The sequence below is a fragment of the Pleurodeles waltl genome, chromosome 10 (assembly GCF_031143425.1).
Source record: "Pleurodeles waltl isolate 20211129_DDA chromosome 10, aPleWal1.hap1.20221129, whole genome shotgun sequence".
Lineage (NCBI taxonomy): Eukaryota > Metazoa > Chordata > Amphibia > Caudata > Salamandridae > Pleurodeles > Pleurodeles waltl.
Genome location: NC_090449.1, coordinates 980449010 through 980463068, shown reverse-complemented (window position 1 = coordinate 980463068; position 14059 = coordinate 980449010). Strand labels below are relative to the sequence as shown.

At 44.7% G+C, this 14059-nt stretch overlaps 1 protein-coding gene across 2 annotated transcripts in view; it reads left to right on the top strand.

Moving 5' to 3' along the window:
• The window catches only part of C10H7orf78 (chromosome 10 C7orf78 homolog), a 135990-nt gene extending 128475 nt beyond the window's left edge, over window positions 1-7515 (top strand). For both annotated transcript variants that reach the window (XM_069211823.1, XM_069211822.1), the window contains one exon: window positions 7305-7515. In XM_069211823.1, the coding sequence (XP_069067924.1) occupies window positions 7305-7319 (15 nt within the window). In that variant the 3' untranslated portion in view covers window positions 7320-7515. The remainder of the gene's footprint in view (window positions 1-7304) is intronic.
• The last annotated feature ends 6544 nt before the right edge of the window (window positions 7516-14059 follow it).

Here is a 14059-nt window from a genome sequence, read left to right as displayed (position 1 = left end):
TATGCTCTCTCCCTAAAACATGGTTTGATGGCTATATAGCCAACTAGAATATTCGATTTACTTGGAAGTCCCTTATAGAGTGGTATAGCCCATACCAAGGGCCTGAATTTAAATTCTACCAGTGAGCCTGCAGCACTTAGTGTGCCACCTACTCAAGCAGCCCTCCTAAAATGTGTCCTAGGCCTGCCAGTGCAGCCTGAGTGCAGTGTTACAAAGCCATGTCGACTTGGCAACTACAACCCTTTGCCAAGTCTTAAGATCATCTTTTAATATGCATAAATCACCCCTGGAGTAGGCCCTAGGAAGCCCACATGGCAGGGTGCTATTATAAGTAAACGGTAGGACATGTGGTTTTAAGTTTTACATGTCCTGATAGTGAAAAACACCCAAATAAATTAATTTGTCACTACAGTAAGGCCTACCGCTCTCATAGGGTAGCATTGGGGATTTCTTATTAGATTTAGTAAGCTGTAATTCCTAATTGAAAGGATGTAGATCTGTCATGTTTAGTACCTATGAATATTAATGATAAATCCTCTCTAATGGTAAAGTCAGATTTGTCGTTACAGTTTTGAAAATGCCACTTTTAGGAAGTTGACATTTTCTTGCTCTGAGCCCTGTGTGCCTGCAGCTGTCTCTGATTGCACTTCTGGGTTGGGTAATAGCTGGGCTTTGTGCGTTCCATCTTGACCACCACACACAATGAGAGCATATGTGTGACCTGATGGGCCATCATCGGAGGAAGAGAGTGAGGAGATGGGCTCAGCTTCACACTTACACCTAAATAGGCTGTTTCCTGTTCACACACAAAGGGCTGCATACTCCCCTGCAGTGAGTTTGGAGCCAGGGATGGAAGGGAGGGTCTCTGTGCACTTCAAAGATCCTTCTTTGAGGTTCCTTGCACTTCAAAGGCTCCACTGGGTATAAGAACTGGACCTCAACCCCCACCACTTAAGTATGCTTCTGGACCTGTGGATACCCTGCCAGAAAGACAAACTGCTGTTCTGCTACAAGGAGTGCCACTCTACTGGACTGCTGCTCTGCTGGAATCCTGCTTTGCTATGCTGATCTGCTGCCTGTTTCGTCTGGGAGTGAGAGGGACTGGATCTGCATCTTTACATCCCAGAACCCAGGGTCCCTAAGGGCCAGCTGATTGGTCCCCTGCTCTGAAGTCTCAGGAACATAAAACACTTCCAACCAAGCTACCTCTGTACCTGGAATCTGTCTTCTGTGAGTCTGTCCTCCCAAGTGGTGTCACCCCAGTCCAGGACCCTTGGAAGTGGGTTTAAGGTGCTTGCTGCTACCAAACCAATGCATTTTCTGCCAAGCGACACATCGCCATCGCTGCGCCGATCAGAACAGACGCATTGCCCCCGTTGAGTGAATCAGAACTGGTACAGCGCCTCTGCTGTGGGGATCAATTCTGACACATTGCCGCTTTTGCAGACAGGGAACCACTGCATCGCCTTTGGACCCTCCACATCCCAGAACCAACTTATAGTCATTGCTGCATGGAGAAAATTGACACATCTTCTCTACTGCGTGGAGAAAATCAACACATCTCCTCCACTGTGGGGGTTGACATTGGCACATTGCTTCAGCTGCACCCTGTAACTTCGTCATCAACGCATCCAGGATTAAGGTACATATGTTTAGCGGGTCTCACTGGGTCCCTGTATCCGGTCCGCACTTCATCCTGGTCGGCCCGAACTTTTGACTTTGTCCCTGTCCAGAGCGATCAGATATGCCCAGTTGGCGCTTCTTGCTTCTAATCACTATTTTACAGTTTATTCTTTGAACATTCAGAACCTAAGTTCTACTAATTGGATTTTTGTCATTTTGATCTCATGTAATTTATTAAATTAAGTTCTATTTTCTATTTTCAATGCTACCAGAAGGTGAGCACAGGTTAATTTAGAGTTTGCCTGACACTTACCCTGACTAGGATTGTGGTTCCTGCTTGGTCAGGGTGCATATAACGCCAGGTGTCTCATTTGATTGTTTCTAAGTCTATCTCATTTGAATTATTTACAGTGTTAGCTTCAGCATCCTTATAGATGTTTTGAAGCATTGCTAAGAATTGCCTGGAAAAAACGGATATTGCCAAAATAAAACATAATGCCTCCCAGTTCATTAAATAAAAGGCTTCTCAGCATCAATCATCAATACAGCCACTTTTGACTCATTGACAGGAAAAAATGAATAGTCTGGACCAGGTAACTTGTATTGGCAACGCAACCATGGCTCTACATGGTAGAAAACCATGCTGATCTTTATGAATGATCTTTTGTGCAACTAGTGCTGATAGTACTTTGATAAGTAATTTATAGTCAATATTCACTTCCGGTAAATGTCACATAATTGTGGATGCTAACGTTTACCATTATTTAAAGAATAATAAGACATGAAAACAGGTTGTATTTCCCAAATAATTCATTTTCACATGTTAAATTCATACGGAGTTCCAGTTCTGCATACAGCTTTCAATACATGATGAGCTAGGTATCCAAACCAAGCAAAGAGTTGCAGGTCTGCACACAGTTTTTAATGCATGATGAACTATGCATCTAATTCATATAAAGAGTTGCAATTCTGCATACAGCTTTTAATGCATGTTGAACTATGCAACTCGCTTGCCAATTCAACACAAAGCAAGTCGTACTTGGGAAGCATGACTTCTTGGTTTTTGTTTCGGAAAAGAGCTTGATGTTTCAATACAAATGGCATATTGTAATTAACTACAGTCATTTCGTGAATTACACGTAGGATGAACATTAGTTTACACATTCAGCTATTTTTAAAAAGGATTAGGTCTGCAAAATATGCAGGCAAAAATCATCACCTACGAACTATTCATTACTTCGATCACAATGTTTAAAAGTAACATATCAAGACTTCCCGACAAATTACCAAAGATAAAATATTAGCACTGCTAGGTGTGATTTTTTAATCTAGTCCAAAAAGTCATTGGGTCTGAATGTCTGAATTAGGGGCAGAATAGGGGGGCTTCTTTGGTTTAGGCGTCCGAGTCGCCAAATCACTTGGCCCACTCACTCCGCCATACCACTCTATTCTATTATATGTTCTCTTCAAATAACTTTTCCCAACACAAAAGGAGCACTTTCAGCAAAATGTAATTGGAGGGCTGGTTGTCATGTCATCTTTTCTCCCTTGGCATTTATTTGCACTCAATAAAAGGAAGTCCTGAACGGGAAAAATATGCGTTGGGCTACCTGAGGCTCCGGAGCTGGACACCAATTAGTTTTCCTATCCCTAAATGAGATAGTATGAACAAGTGGATTATTAGTTGGGAAGGATGAAAGTCTACCATGTGTAATAATGATGGTATGGTCCAAAAAAGGTTTCAGTAGTTTGAAGTCGAACTCAACCCCTGGATGGAAAAGAGCAGACAGCTTAACTCAAGAAAATGTATAAAGCATTTAGAAGTACCAAACAATTAAATAATCAAACACACAGCACAATAAAAACACCTCTCTAATTTATAATAATAGAGAATAATGTATTGAACAACTTCAAATAAAAATGGCAAAAATCCAGTAAGGGGAACAGGAGATATAAATCTTTAAAGCAAAAAGCATCAAGTGACAACCGCAGTTTATCTAGTTGAACTTGACCTGAGTTTAGGCATGAGTGAAGCCTAACTTTAATGGAATGTAGGATGGCTGCAAAAAAATAGGTTTGATCCGATCTGAAGATTCAACTTCTCAGTGGGGCAAGGCAAAATGCTGTGCCCGAGATGAGTTTTATCAGGCAGGATATCCATCAGAGGAGTCCCTGTTGTAGCCATTGTCTGGTGGTGGCAAGCCCCAAGAGGGCTAAATTAAACATTTGTGCCCAAAGAGGTTCTTTGCTGGCCAGATACTTTTGGCACTTTTGCCTGCTGAACATTTCTACATTCAGACTTCAGAGCTCTCATTCCGCTAGCGGGCCAAGGTTGCAACCTGTAGTTAAACAGGGCTCTGTGAGGCCTGACACCCTTTCTGAGATGTTCCACTGAAACAGATTTGCTACTGTGGAAAAGCTCCGATCAGGAGCAACCTTAATCTTTGGCCCAGAAGCAATGCATCTTCATCGGATTGACTTGGCTGGTTTGTCCTAATGAGGTATTTAGAGCCAAAACGTTTCTAAATCCCAGGTTTTTCAGAATGTTAAAAAAATTCCATATTGTCACAGCCAAGATTTGCTGGATGTCAGGAACAACACTTGAGGGTCTAGGATCACTCCAGCAGAAGCCACAAAGTAGGGTCTGGGTAGGTCCAGTAGGAGCTTGTTAGCTGGGCTTTTCAGAAAAATGGGTTTCTTGCATCTTTTTCTACCCCTAAGTAACAGGAGGTCAACCAACAGATCCTTAGAGTTCACTTCTTTGTCCTGGGTACAAGGGAGAGCAGGTTCAGCCCTTCTAGTCTCCTCACAGGTCTCAACAGCAGGTGCACTCCTTCTTCTGCCTTCCCCAGTTCCTGAAGTGTTCCGAAGAAGGTACTTAAGTGCAACATTTATGCTTCGCACTACCTTGTGGGTGAGGAAGAGTCTTGGCCACTACCTGACCAATGAGTATAAAGTTATCTGAAGTAAACCTACGCAACTTTACCACAGTTACTGTTTACTCTAGGGTAAACAATCCCAAACTGCACCTCTCTACCTAAATCTGAAATGGCAAAATATTCCTTCCTTTGTGCAGAGCCTCTGTTCCCACCATAGAGGTGTGGCAAGAGAAATAAGCAACCCCTACTCCATGGCCACCACAAAATAGTTCTGGAGCATCTCGTCTCCCACTGGGAATGGTGCTTGCCCAAGGATGCAAACAAAGGGCCTGCCCAGATGTCAACTGACATTTGTCTGTGGCAGGGTAGGTGTCTTTGAAGGTAATCAAGTTCCTGGACACAGCCCAGGTGGTTATTCAGCCAGAGGAAGAGAAACACCTGACCACACCTAAGACCTTTATACTGCACTGGGAGGAGTTTTCACACCTTGTCAACGGGGCTATTCAGATGCCAAATGACAGTTGGAGCTCATGCAAATGGGCCTCTAGAGGCTTTAGGAAGGGAAATCTTAACTTTCTAAAAGTACCTTTCTCTTATCAGTTATTAAAAATGTGACTTTTCCCATTAAATTTTAGTTTGAATAACTATTAAAAGGAGTCCTTGATTAATATTTCAACTGTTTTGTAAATGAAATTAACATTGTTAAATTCAATAATGTAATCCAGTGCTTTCCTATGAACATCCAATTTTGCCCCAGTAAAAGTAGCTTTTGGAGCTTTTTCACTGTAAGGACATGTGAAACATTAAATTTCTACATGTCCGACGAACCATGCACCCTGCTTTACTGGTTATAAGGCCTACTTTGGGGCACCTAATAATACTTAAAAGGTAGTTTATGACTTGTGAAAAGGGTTTATTTTGACAGCCTGCATTGCAGTTTAAAACTGACACAACCAGGCTACAATGGCAGACCTGCAGTCATGTTTTCACTGTCACTAGGGTGGGTGGCACAATGAGTGCTGTAGTCCACCAATGACATTTAACTTAAAGGCAATGGGTATGCTTTGACAATATACTAGGGACTTATAGGTAGGTTAAATATGACAATTAGGAGTATAACCAATTTCTACATAATGTAGGGGTGAGAGTACACGTACTTTGGCCTTTTTAGTCCAATGCACACAGTCAAACAAACCAACAGCATCAGGCCACAAAGAATGGGGGTGATCATACAAAAAAGGCATTTTCCTGTAGGCGAGCAAGTGCAGTCTTGTCAAATGGGTCATGCACACGTTTTTGGCCGACTCCCCACATACTCCAAAACCATAATGAGCTTGCATGCACTTATTGCAGAAAAAACAATTGATATATTAAATAGGTGTCAACGATCAATGATTGTCATTTCTTTTGTCAGAATTTTGAACCATGTTTAGGAAAAATGCTGCACAACTTCACTAGCGCAGTCATGCATCATTTTTCTTAACGCAAGCAAACACCATTCTTTAACTCCATCCATGCACCATATTTAAAAAATGACGCAAGATGGCGCTGAAGAATGGCTTGCGTCTCAAAAAAAGATGATAGTTGGTGATGGATGGCTTTAAGAGAAATGGTGCTAGTGGCTCAAAATGATGGTTAGCTGATTAGCAGCAAAATATCTGCCACTAGTTAGCCTAGAGTCATTTTTTGACGCACAAGCAGCCAAAAAATGTCTCCTGTCTAAGTACAGACAGGAGTCATTCCCACTACCCCAGTGCCCACCACAGGGGACCAGTGTCCCCAGGGCAAGCCCAACATACCCAGTGCCAGCCAGGGGGCCCCATGTAAGTGGCCTCCAGTGGCACACCACACACAAACACTTACCTGCGATGGGCCTCCCCTCCAGTAGTGTCCCTGTGGTGTGGGTGGTGGTGACGCTGGGGTGGACATCTATGTGCCCATTCCTTGGTGCTTTCTCTGTGGAAATTGACCTACCTGCACTTTAATGCCTGGTCTGACCAGGTGTTAAATAATGACGCTAATCAGGTTTAGCGCCATTATTTAGGTCCACCTCCTAGTTGCGCATCTTTTCTGCATCTGGTGTTAAATATGCCACTGGAGGGCTAGCATCATTTTTAAGAAGGGAACGCCCACCTTGCATCTCATTGGCGCAGGGTGGTTGGCGCTTCCTATAAATGGTGCTAACTCCAATATTTTGACGCTAGACCAGTCTAGCGTCAAAATATAAATATGGAGTTAGGTTAGCACCGCTATAGCATCCAAATAAATGACGCTAAGGCAACACTAACTTTTCTTAAATATTGGCCCTAGTGTTTTATGAACTTGGCATTTAGCCTTCTACTAACACATTCTCAGAAGTTTGCATTTGCCATCGAAGTGCAGCTATCATAAATTCAAATAAAAAGAATTGCAATTGAAAAAGCATGTGAATGTTACGTTTTGTAGTAGAAACGATTCACAAAACATACATTTTGCCCAGGAATAGCGTTTTTCCATGCAGGGATATTTCCTTGACATTTTCTCTTTTTGATAAATCTTTGAGGATGGAATCATAATTTTGCACATCTCTTCTGCAAACCCTTTAATATCTTGTCTGTTTATAAACCAAAATGATTGATCGTTGCTTAGCAGCTATTTCTGTTGAGCTATGGATTACTATAGAAAAAGGCTGTTTTTTTCATGCATGAACAAGAATATTAATGATTTAAAATATCATTCTTTGATATTAAATAGCATTGTTTGCTTATAGAAATGTTAAGATCATCAGAACATCATTTTAATGTATGCATTATATTTAAACAGATGGACACTTCTTAAGATTCTTCAATGTGATGAAGAGATGTTCTGAATTGCGCTTTGGAGCTGAAGATGCACATCATGTCTACCTCCAAGGGAGACAGGGAACGATATAGCGATTGCATTGAAATATATCATGTTAATAATCAGACACTATGACCGCTAGTGATAATAACAATTCCTATATACTAAAATAAAATCAAACAATAAATCGACAATACAGCATGTTGTATCTGTCTGTTCCTTTAATAGAAACTGAGAGCCTGATTTGGAGTGTGGCGGATGGACTACTCCGTCACAAACATGATGAATATTCAGTCTGATGTATTACAAGTGGCATATGATATAATCAATCTGAAATACGGTGAAGAAGGTATCCAACACGTTTTTAATGGAGTGGCATATTGCCAAACTAAATCAAGCCCTGATTTACCTGTTTCGCTAGCCTCACATAATAAAAAAACTATAAATCAAAAATACAAACATATATAGATGGGCTGAGTCAACCCTCATCATCCATTGGCCTGATCAACACTCATTCAAATTTTGCTCCCACCTACCGTGGCATACAGCATGGGGCAAAAGGTAAATCTTCAGCAATTGGCCCTATTGTGCTGCGAGTAACACAATTTTTCCTGATCTCAGGAGTACATCCCCCTAAAGAGAAGTGCACTTCAGTGTCCAGGCTGGTGGGCCTGTACTTTACATTGCCAATATTTTTTTTCTTTTCATTCTTTCTTCATTGTTTTCTAAATATTTTTGTCATCCGGTATAAGCCTGTCTTCAAGCTATAAAAATTCAAAGGTAAGATTAAATTTTTTTTTTATTGAGGATTTTTAGAAAAACAACATTCACAAACAGTTAACATGCCCCCCTCTGCTCCGGGTGCCGCAGCGAGCATTGAAAAACAAGAATACAGAATAACAATCTTGGGTATTAGGCGTCAGATTACATAGTACTGGATTAAAACATGTGCCTTCCATCATCACTGTACAGCCCTTCTCCCTCTGAGCCTCCAGAGTCCTTGTCGTTCACCTGTTGGAGTCAGAATATAAAGCAGGAGTATGCATTAGCGACTCATGCTCTCCATATTACAGCCCATGCAAATTACTGTCATTGGCCCAATATCTTTATGTGGTTTTGGGGGCACCACCTTGCCCAGTACATAGGTTGCTCTGCCAGCTTGCACCACTCCAAAATGGAGCTCTATTCTTGTATGGTCGGGTTTCTAACCCACCTCAGTAGCGTACAATAGTGCTCCCACTACTGGCAGGGCCTTATTGCGAAGAGCCAACATGTATTTTTTGAGAGACACCTCACCCCACATTTCCAAAGATACCAACCGGGGGTGAGAAACAGGGTGTCCCCCTCTAGCTGGGAGAGTCGCCTCTGCATACCAGACGAATATCTGTGCAATTTTGGGCACTCCCACATTGTGCGTAGTAGGTGCTTCATCAGCCGGACCCGTATTGGCAGAGGTCTGAGTCAGTTGCTCCCATTGCATACAGTCTTGTTTAAGTGTAATAGGCTCTATGTAGTATCTTCAACTGAACCAGTTGGAAGCCAGCCAGAATAGCTACCTAAGCAGAATATAGAGTATGTGGTTCCTCACTCGTCCTCCATTTTACTCAGGTCTGCCTCTTTCCTCTCTTTTCTTCCTCAGCATCAGCAAGGGGGATTGTCTGTGTACCAGGAGAGTGGAGTATATCTGGGATATGATGTGTCTGTGTAGGGTGGCATCAAGTACCATGTTTTCCCGAGGGCTCTCCTCCTCTAGACTTGAGGAATTTGTGATCCGTCAATGTAGAGTCACGCTTTTCTGAATAAAGAGCAGGAACTGACCGCCAGATAGGTCATACTACCCCTGTAATTCCTTAAAGGCCACACATCACAGGTCATCTCTTAGATTTTAGAGTTTTGAGATACCCAGTTTGCCAAAGCCCTGCCACCCTAGACAGTTCCACCAGAGCAGCGGATTCCCATAGTGACGTCTTGAGAGTTAACTTCTTTGCCCAACCCATCTTATGAAGCACCCCTTCCTTATCTGGGCCACCACTGTGGTGGGCTGTGGTAGGTGCCTGACTACATTTGACCGGTACAACCCCCACATACAGCCCCCTGGGTATATTGCCCATTCCTCTGCCAAAAGGGATGGCTCCATTTGGTCCATGAAGGGCCAGTTATTAATCACTTCTAGTTGGGCCACCAAAAGTAAATGCTCAGGTCAGGGAGCACAATTCCTCTGTCCATCGGTCACCTTATCAGGGTGGAAAGTGCTATAGAAGGGTTCCCAATGTTCCATTACAAGGGTCTCAGTTCAGCTTCCACCAACCAAAAGAACTGGTCATGGATCTCAAATGTTGTGTTTTGCAAGACATACAGGAACTTGAGGAGGTAGCTCATTTTAAATAATGCAACTCTGCCAAGTAATGAGAGGTGTAGGTGGAGCCAGTGTTCCGCAACCTCACAAAAGTTTGCTAGAGTCCGGCCCAGGTATCTCTCATCAAATACATTATGGGTGGTGGTCACATAGATACCCAGGCAGGTAAGCCCCGCCTCCTCCCACATCAGTGGGCAAGCCCATCAGGCCCATAGCCACCAGGGCATGAGGGGGTATCTTATAGATTTACCCCAGATAATGTTAATGCCCAAAAAGGAGCCACAAATCCTCAGAACTCAAGGAAGGGAGTCGTCAGGTCTACCAGATAAAGCAAGATGTTGTTGGTGTAGCGAGAAATAACTCATTCCAAGTGGCTGTCCCATGGAAGTCCTCTCAGAAGTGCATCCCCCCGATCCAGTTCACCAATAGCTCCATAGTCACCGCAATTAGCAGGGACAATATGAGGCAGCACTGTTGGGTGCCCTTGCCTAAAACACAGTCCTCCAAGAGAGTTCTATTGACTCTAACCCTTGCCATTGGATTACAATAGAGTAGGCTCACCCAAGCCTTGAATAAGGCCTCAAAACACATCTTCTCCAGGAGGTTCGTCAGGTAGGGCCATTCCAGAGAGCCGAAGGCTTTCTCAGCATCTAGTGCCAGGATTACAGCCGGTTCCCTCAACATGTGTCTACTAGTCATGCAGCAGAATGGGCATCGGAAGTTGTGTCTTGTGCACCTGTAAGACACAAAGCCAGACTGGTTAGGGGCCACTTTGTGATTGATGACCTGCATCAGGCGGTTTGCCAGAACTTTCACCAGCATTTTGGCTTCAATGTGTAAGAGGGCTATTGGTCGATAAGAAGCACAGTCCTCTGGTACCTTGCTTGAATTATGGATGAGAACTATGCGCACCTGCCTGAGGTCCCTCAATAACATGCCTCATGCCTGCTGGAGCTTTAAAACAGGATTCTCAACAGCTGCATTGCCTTACTTTTGGCACACTTGAAAAATTCAGGTGGAAAGCCATTTGGTTCTAATGATTTCCTACTCTTTAGTTGGGATACAGCCTCTACAACTGATCTCCATAACTGAGGACCTGGGGTGTTGACCATGAATGCACCTATGTGACATGTCCTTCTCAGCTTTCAGGGAGAAGAATGTACAGGTCTTGGAAAAACTGTGCAAGGGTCCTTACTTTGCTCCTGTCCGTAAGTGTCAGTGTGCCCCACATTATACTGATCACGGAGATCCATCTCTGGCCCACCTTCCTCTTGGCAAACCATGTCAATAGCATCCCTGCCTTGTCTTCCTGCTCACAGATCCTACTCTGTTTTGCCCTGTAGAGCATTCTGGCTCCCTGATGCAGTAATGCTGGGTAGTGTTTCCTAAGCTGTGACAGGCGATCAGCCAGGTGCAGATCAGGAGCCTCCTCATATGTCGCCTCACACTTTTGTATCTCCTGTTCTAGATCTATCACAATCTCCAGGCTGCCACTTATCTTCCCTGATAAATCAGCTAACATGTCACCCCTTAGCACAGGTTTATATGCCTCCCAGAGCACTACCTCCGACCCCCCCGCCCATTGGACTGGAAAAACTCCATTGTCACTTCCTGTATACATCATCGCATACCCCAGTCCATCAACTCCCAGGGATCCAACTGCCAGCTGATGCAGATGTGCACTCCAGGGTGCCAGAGCTCAGTAGCTTTGTAAACAACGGGGAGTGAGCCAGGAGGTAGGGCATGTTACAAATTCTGCTTAGGTGGGGTAGTGGTACCAGGAAGTAGTCCAGTTGTGCAAGGCCTCAGGCAACATAGAATGCATGTGAGTATTGTCTAATCCAGAGTGCCCAGTCCACCAAAGGTACACCAGATCCTCTGTGAACTTACAAAGGTGGTAATCATCAGTGGGTGTTCCTCCTGTATGGAGTATTCTATCAATATCCCCTTGTAGGGCAAGATTAAGGTTCCCTTCCACCAGCAGCAGTACACCAGGGATTTCATTCAGGGAGTCCCCCACCCACCTCAGGCCCTCCAGATGCTACAAACAGTTGTTCAGTCATCCCCTCTTCCATGAACCATCCAGTGCCACCAAGAACCTGTGTGGGTCAGCCCACAGGAGCAGCAGAGATCTGCGAGCTAATATCCCTGTCTCCTGAATCACAGTGGACTAGCCTGCATGGACCAGTGTCTTGTCGAAACCTCTGCTCAGGATCCCACAATTCTAGCCAACTAGGTGCATCGAGGTCCAGAGATTGTTGTGTAAAGTACTTCATCATGACCCCTCTTTTCAATTTTTTACCTAGTCTGTTGACATTCTATAACAGGATTTTAAGGGAGGGGCCCACTGCTCAGAGCCAAAGGGTCAATGTGGGACATCTTCAGGAGTTACCTGGAAGTCCTCGAACAAACACCTCGTCCGTGTGTAGCAATCATAATTTCTCAGCGCCACAACTTTGCATACCTGCTTCCCCCTCCCACCCTTCCTGCCACTTCGTGCTTAGAGTTGATAAATACCTGCCTCCCCAAAGTGTAACATACATTAGCCGCCACTAGAACTGTACAGCAAATGTGACTCAGCAAGGGCCAAACCCCACCTGTATAGCCATTGGCTGCTTGACAAGAGTTGTGTGCAGACTATGCAACTTGCGCTCTATGCCATGTTGAACAATCCTCGGTCCATCAAGGTGCCCTGGTCCTCATATAACTTTGTCCTTAGTTATAGGGGTGACCGCCAGGAGGGAAATCCCCTCAATATCTTCCCCAGAGACAACTGTGTCTACGTCAGATTGTCTAGAGTCTCGTTCCAGTGCATCCCAGCGATTTAGTGGAGGTGCAGGGCAATTCTCCTACAGCACCACAATGACCCTGTCTCTCTCCTTTTGTGCTTCAGCCTTGGTAGGATTTGCCTTGGAGTGGCAGTGCAGATGTTTGGGTTTCCCATCCGGAGGAGTGTTCTATAGTGCATGCCCTGGGAAGTGGGCAACCTTGTTGCTCCATCCTGTCTCACACCTCTTCCGCTTTCTCAAAAAAAGTGGGTCTTGGATTCTGTCATGATTTAGAGGTGCACCAGAAGAAACAGGGCATATTTGATGCTGCGGTGGAATGAATGCTGTTTCATTGACAAAAACATCACCCGTTGATGGTGCACCACAGAAGTATAGTCCAGGAAGATGTTGACTGGTTAGCCTTCGATGTGCCATGCAGTGGTGGCCGACACAAATTAAAAGTAGTGGGCTGGTGGAAGGGGCACAGGGGGATAGGTGATGGGGAGCACATGGGGGAGCATGTGGGGCAGGAACACGTGGGGGGTTAACATTAAAAAAAAACTTACCTGGTGCTGCCGGCCACCTTGCTCTCCTCTGCTTCTTGGTTCCAGCAGTCCAAAGGACAGCATCAGAGACTCCCTGTGCAATCCCTGCACTTCTCTCATGCTCTTACCAAGCATGAGAGCAGTGTGGGGCTTGGCCTGAGTGGGCTGGTTTACCACTCACTCAGGCACAGGGAGTCTGTGCTGTTTCTCCAACCCAGCTGTGCAACAAAGCTAGGTTGGAGAAACCTAACTGCACCTCTGTTTGGCCAGCCTAGAACAGCCAGCCAAACAGACACACGCACTTAAGTGCACACCACTACTCCACTTCTCCTCCCATTGCCCAGCCCTGCCCCTCCCTGCACATGCTGGCTCAGCCAGAAGCTGAAAAATACAATTTTATTTTTGAGCTGCTGGCTCTCAGCCAGTGGGGCGACACTCCTTCACCTTTGCGGAAGAGCTGCCACTGGTGCCACTGACCATGGGAACATGTACACTGGAGAATTTTGTCTTGGTCCCTAAAGTTCAGTAAACATGCCAATCTGGGCCAGAGTTAGGTCCTGGAGCTGTGGGCCTGCTGAGTTCCCTATATACTTGTTCTACCATGGATAGGGCTGAAACTTTCCCTTCCAGCACCGTTGATGCTAGCCATTGTTCCACAAACATCTTGACACAGGGCCTGTCTGCGCATTCAGCACTCCCACCAAGTGGATGTTATTACATTGGGATCGTCCTTCCGCATTTTTATGTTTTGCTGTGAGGAATTCCACACATGTCTGAAGTGGGCACAGTTTGGTATCGCAGCTGAGCAAGCATGGATACACAAGTGTCTATTCTGTCCGCCAGCTTCTTCTGGTCAGCTCATAGTAGATCTATATCCACCACCATTGCCAGGATCTTCTGTTCTGTTGTAGGACTCATGTCATGGGGACAAAACTGCTGGATACAGGTGGCAGCAGCATCATGTGTGGGTGACTGAATCCCTCCCACACTATCTAGTATGTGTCTGCCTAACCCTTGTGGCTGGCTAGCAGCACCTCACCCAAACCTAGAAAGTAAAGATGATTGTGG